The sequence below is a fragment of the Pyrus communis genome, chromosome 13 (assembly GCF_041283825.1).
Source record: "Pyrus communis isolate YQ-2024b chromosome 13, ASM4128382v1, whole genome shotgun sequence".
In the NCBI taxonomy this organism is placed as follows: domain Eukaryota; kingdom Viridiplantae; phylum Streptophyta; class Magnoliopsida; order Rosales; family Rosaceae; genus Pyrus; species Pyrus communis.
The window spans coordinates 18902389-18908388 of NC_142577.1; the positions used below are offsets into that span (position 1 = coordinate 18902389).

General features: G+C 42.8%; 2 protein-coding genes across 2 annotated transcripts; one reads left to right on the top strand and one right to left on the bottom strand.

Moving 5' to 3' along the window:
* The first annotated feature begins 794 nt into the window (after positions 1-794).
* On the top strand, positions 795-1428 carry LOC137737428 (ferredoxin C 1, chloroplastic). The gene has a single exon (XM_068476893.2). It carries the CDS (start codon positions 879-881, stop codon positions 1335-1337), a length of 459 nt encoding a protein of 152 aa, XP_068332994.2. The 5' UTR covers positions 795-878; the 3' UTR covers positions 1338-1428.
* Positions 1429-1732: 304 nt separating this feature from the next.
* LOC137737427 (uncharacterized) lies at positions 1733-3629 on the bottom strand. Its single transcript, XM_068476892.2, has one exon. It carries the CDS (start codon positions 3158-3160, stop codon positions 2120-2122), a length of 1041 nt encoding a protein of 346 aa, XP_068332993.2. The 5' UTR covers positions 3161-3629; the 3' UTR covers positions 1733-2119.
* Positions 3630-6000: the final 2371 nt, after the last annotated feature.

Below are 6000 nucleotides of genomic sequence, written 5' to 3' on the forward strand. Positions count from 1 at the left end.
AACACCACGCTCACCAAGAAGAAAGAAAATCCAAGTGGTCTCAGTGCATGCACGAGCAAGGGAGTGATACCCAAACTTTGCATAGGAGCGGGAAATTGTCGGCCGCCTTTTAAAGCATCAGCGGATGAGATTAGAACCCAGATAATAGTAGTAAAGTACCGAGTATTCGGACAACCCGCACAATCAACATTAATGTCACAAAAAAAAAAAAAGACAATCAGAGGGCAAAGTTAAACAAACAAATATCTAAGACAAAATAAAAAATAAAAAATAAAAAGTGAAAACTCCTCTATTCACCAAAAAAAAAAAAAAAAAACAAAAGAGTGGAAGTCGTCTCTCATATAAATTAGAAACCGTTCGATAATTAGTTCTTTTTCAATTTTGTTTTTAGCTAAAAACTCGTTTGTTAATTACTTTCAATTTAAAAAAAAATGAAAATGAAAAACTAAAAATTAAAAGCTAGTTTGCTTTGTTACAAATTTTGACTTTTGATTTTTTGTTTTAAAAAAATTAAAAAATAGTATTAAACAGTGCTAAATCAAAGCGATTTTCCTAAGCATTAGGTATTTAAGTAGTATTCCGCATGAGAGTAGATGAAATAATATATTTTGTTCAAATCACTCCACTTACTAATAGCACATAGAATGCATTTTTGAATACCGGTCACTTGCAAAAATTTGTCCCTAAACCACATTAGAACTTTGGTTTGGAAACCAAATAAAAACTTTGATTTGCTTGCAAACCCATATTAGCCCATGCCTCATAAATAAACCACAAAAACATCCAAAACCTTATCTTTTTCCACACCATAAACAATACAACACTTCGCATTGCCACAGAAACTTCCCCTCATTTCCCACCTCAGAACCCAACACACCATGGCTACTCTCCACTTCACTCCTAAACCCTCCCCTTCTCTCACCCTCCCAAAACAAGTACACACAACCACCAATCTCTCCGCTTCATTCCAGCTCAATCTCCGGCCGCGCCACCGCTCACGGCGGTCCTACTCCTGCACCGTCCGATCCTATAAGGTGGTGGTGGAACACGAGGGTCAGTCTACCGAGCTGGAGGTGGAGCCTGATGAGACCATACTGGAAAAGGCATTGGACTCCGGCCTCTCTGTGCCGCATGACTGCAAGCTCGGCGTGTGCATGACTTGCCCTGCCAAGCTTCTCACCGGCACCGTCGATCAGAGTGAAGGAATGCTGAGTGATGATGTGGTGGAAGGCGGGTACACATTGTTGTGCGTGTCGTACCCGAAGTCGGATTGTCATATTAACACAATCCCGGAGGATGAGCTGCTCTCACTGCAATTAGCAACTGCTAATGACTGAAATTTTCGGATTTTGGCAACTGGGGAGTTGACCCATGTTTGTATTGAGTTGTGGGTTGTTGAATACAAGTAATTTCTGCTTTGTTTTATCACTTAAATCGTTTGATATCTCATGCTACCAGTTGATGATTGTTCAAAGCTTATGAATGAGTACGCCGTTCATTTTTGGCAAGGCGATATTCTAAACTACTTTAACCTACCAGGAGGGACTCAAACACTAATGCAAAGGGTGGGCACCCTGCCGTGACCGATTGACTGGCCTAACTGATGGGAGCAAAAAAGCTAATCAACTTAGGCATATACATGAAGGGATCCTAGAAGTAATGGGATTTAACGTAATCACAGAATTCAGACCGCTGTTAGGGATCGAATCAGTTAGGTTAAACAGATGATAAATGCACTAATTTCTCCAGCTCCATTCAAAAAATTTCAATATGGCATGGTGCATGTACAATGCAGAAAGAGAGAGAACTGATCATTATTTATACATTACAAAGAAGAAAAATTTATGCTAATAGTTCCACAAGAGTAAATTTGTTTAAACAATGCTAGGGGATTAAGGGACTGCAGTCCACTCGATGAATTCCTCTCGTGCCGTGGTTGGCTGTGCAAATAAAAGAGGGGTGAATACCTAGTACCTTAAATAGTTACACCATCATGGTGGTTGTTGCAAGTCCTCATCTCTCAGAAAAGGAGGGCAGGGCAGTCCCCTCTCCTAGCTCGAACGAAAGTAGTTTCCAACACGAGGAGTTTTTTGTTGTTGAAATTGTCTAAACCAGCTTCCTAAGTTGCATACGAGGAACTACGTTTCTTCCTGTTTATTTGCTTCAACTTCAGCTTCACATTAATCCCACTATCAATGACAGACTGAAGCACAATTTGAAGCTTACCCTCCAATTTATCCCCCTTCCTAGGTGTGTAAATCACATCATGGATATCATCATCCAATGCCCTCTGCGCGAGAATTTCCCCCACAGCAGCACAAGCAGCTGCATTCCTAGTCGAACAAAGGTCAAACTTCATGTCCTTCGATATGGAATGTGCCACAACAACAACCTTACTGGTCACTCGGTGAATGATGCACGCACGAACAGAAGCCTTTGATATGAAAATGTCCAGGCAAAATGGCTCATGGAAAGGACCCGTTAGCTGATTATAGGTCGGACTCCTCAGCTTCTTCTTCCCAACAGAAATAGTACCCAATTCATCAAGTGGAGAATCGTTCACAATTCTAGATTGTTTCTCGCTTCTGGAGGGCAAGTCAAGACTTAGGTTGTCTCTTTTGCTGTCCCTTAACTCATTATCCTTCCTTTTACTTTCCTTTGGATCATCCTTTTGTTTAGAAGACTTCTTCCTGCGATGGAAGTCAAAATTATACTCCTCAAACTCTTTGGAATCGCGGTCGAGTTTAAAGAACAGATGGCCACGAATTCTCATGTTGTCAATGTCATCAAAGTCCGGGTCACCTTCAACAGGTACTGAGCAAGTATCAATTGGCTCATCAACCACTTCATCAGATAACGAACTTGAGTCCAATGTAGACCCCTGCATTCCTCCCCCTGCCAATGCCAAACCGGATGAAACTTGCCATGCCACATGATCAACAAGCTCAGTATCGTAACTGTCTGAATGAGGTTTAGAATCGTCGGAGGGGAACAAAGGAGAAAGATGAAAGCTACTAGAGTAATTGGCAACTTTCCCGGAATGATCTGCTATGGGAATGATGGTTGTGGTGGTTGGCTTGCAGCAAAAGTTACGAGCAGCCCTTGAAAGGAAATGCGGAGACAGTGCCGAAGCAAATGCGATTCCTCTCTTTGAGAACATTATAGTAAAGAGTAATACTGCTGTATCTCGATTTGAGCAAGAGAGTTCTCTAAGGAGCAAGTCATCAAACAGTTGGTAGGCGATTACTGCTATACCTCGTTTGGCGCCCGCCCCACGCTAGTTTTCCCCACAGCTCGTCCTACCCAGCTGCCATGAAGCTCTTTCTCTCTCTCTCTCTCTCTCTCTCTCTCTGAAAACTGGTCACTCGGTTGGTTGGTCAATCCTAGGGGCTAGGACGCAGTTCTTATGGAGGGATACGCCATTAGATGTATCGTGTTCAAACCTAGACAAATGCAATTTACAAGGAAAGGCGGCATTGGTTATTACCAAAAATGCAATTTTTAAGGCGGCATCAATCTTATCTGATCAAACTGGCCAATTTGAATTGTAGGGCCGGTTCTTGTTTGGTTTTAACGTCTCTATTGAACTAAATTGTAATGAATTATTTGGTTACGATTTTGGCCCTTTGCAAACCTGTTAAAGGAAAGTATCAGACAGCACAGCAAGGGTGTACAGCAGCAGACTAGCACATGGTGTCAGATCATGTGCTCTGATGTGTTACAGTATGGGCAGCTAGGCACGCCACCTTTATGTCTGTAGTTTATTGCATGCGTGTGTGTGTGTAAGATGTATATAAAACCATTGCAGCAGATAATGAAAGACATAACAAAATATTAAACTTTAGATGGTATCAGAGCACCGATTCCGGTGACTCTTTCATGCTTCCGCCACCACAAACACAATACCCTCCAACATACCTCAACATTCCATCACTTGGTCTGGGCAAAATCTTTCCGCCAAAGCTGCACAGAAGCTTTATTTTCTTCCCAGACACAGAATCTTCTCCACCATCATCACTTGCTTGTTCAGTCCCGCTGCCACGATTGCCCAAATTGGCATTACAACCATACCCCGATGTCGAATCATTCCCAGTCTGATCAGCAACATTGCCACTGACCTTATTGCCTAAATTGGGATTATAACCAATCCTAGCTGCCATATCAATAACCACCATAACCTTCACCATCACCATCACCATCATTAGATTCCCCTTTACCATCACCATCAAGTAGTTTTCTTGCTCCTTCACCTTCGCCTTTCCGTAATCTCTACAGCTCTCCCACAAATACCATTGACCAAAACATGACAGAACCAGTCAAACCCAAAAACAATAAATCAGATGAGAATCTCATGGAGTTCTCAGACCCATACATCATTCATCACTCAGATCACACTGGACTTATCCTGGTTTCCAAAACTCTTGATGGAAACAACTACGGGCAATGGAGCCGTGCCATGCGCATGGGTCTCAGCGCAAAGAACAAGATTGGGTTCATTGATGGAACCATCAAGGCTCCCTCATCACTGGACGCAAATTATGCGGCCTGGAAAAGATGCAATGACATGGTTACATTATGGATTGTGAATTCAGTCCACTCAGACATAGCCGGCAGCATCATGTACACCGAAACTGCTGCTGCAGTTTGGAGCGACCTCAGAGACAGATTCTCACAGAGCAGTGACTCGAGGATCTACCAGATTCGACAAGAAATTGTTGAAAATCATCAAGGGCAGCTCTCTGTTTCTGCCTATTACACAAAGATGAAGGCCTTATGGGATGAGTTAGCGTCATATCATGATCCATTAGATTGCACTTGCACAGGTTTGAGAGGACTTGCTGAACGGGAAGAGAAAGAAAGAGTTATGCAGTTTCTGATGGGATTGAACGAATCCTATGCAACTGTACGAGGCTCGATTCTGATGATGAGTCCACTACCTGATACACGCAGAGTCCATGGCCTTATTCTTCAACATGAACGGCAGATGGATGTGGCTAGTCGTCGCGATATGGGGACATCCTCGCATGCGATGCAAGTCCAGCGAACTTATGCATCATCCTCATCCAATAGCAAGACCTCCAACACATTTTCACGTAAGTCACTCAAATGCACTTACTGTGATGGAGATGGACACTTGGTGGACCGTTGCTATTACATCATTGGGTTCCCAGAAGGACACAAATGGCATGGAAAAAATGTGAAGCCCAAGAACAAGAGAGGAGCAGCCAACAATGCCGAGGCTATCACCCCTACCACAACCACCAAGACCAATGCTTCTGATGGTCCTACATTCACTACCGAGCAGTATAATCAAATCATCGCCATGCTTCGTAACGGTAATGGACAGCCACTTGCCAATGCAACAGGTATTTTCTTGCCTAAATGCAATATAGCACAAACAGATCCACATTCGAATCTATGTTGGATTGTTGATAGCGGAGCCACTGATCATATTTCTCATTCGCCACCAACACACAACATCATGGATGCTCAGCATGACTATGTTGGCTTACCAAATGGGGGGCAAGCGGAAATAAAAAGGATTGGTTCAATGAAATTGTCACATGAGTTATCTCTTGATGAAGTTCTTTATGTACCAAAGTTCCGCGTCAATTTATTGTCTGTTAGTAAATTGACAAGAGCTTTGCGATGTATAGTGACGTTCTATCCTGATTTTTGTGTTGTGCAGGACATGGATACGAAGAGGATGATTGGCCTGGGCAAGCATTTTGATGGGCTCTACTACCTCACCCCGACACAAAATCCTCACCTTGCCAACCACATTTCCCACACCACAAGTCTATGGCATCGGCGCCTTGGGCACCCATCATCCGCACCTTTACATTCCTTAGCCAAAACCACTGCTGAAATAATGTTTGATTCCAAACACATTTGTGAAGTTTGCCCTTTAGCAAAGCAAACTCGTTTACCTTTTCCTACTAGTGAAATAAAATCTTCCGCACCTTTTGATTTAATTCATTGTGATATTTGGGGTCCTCA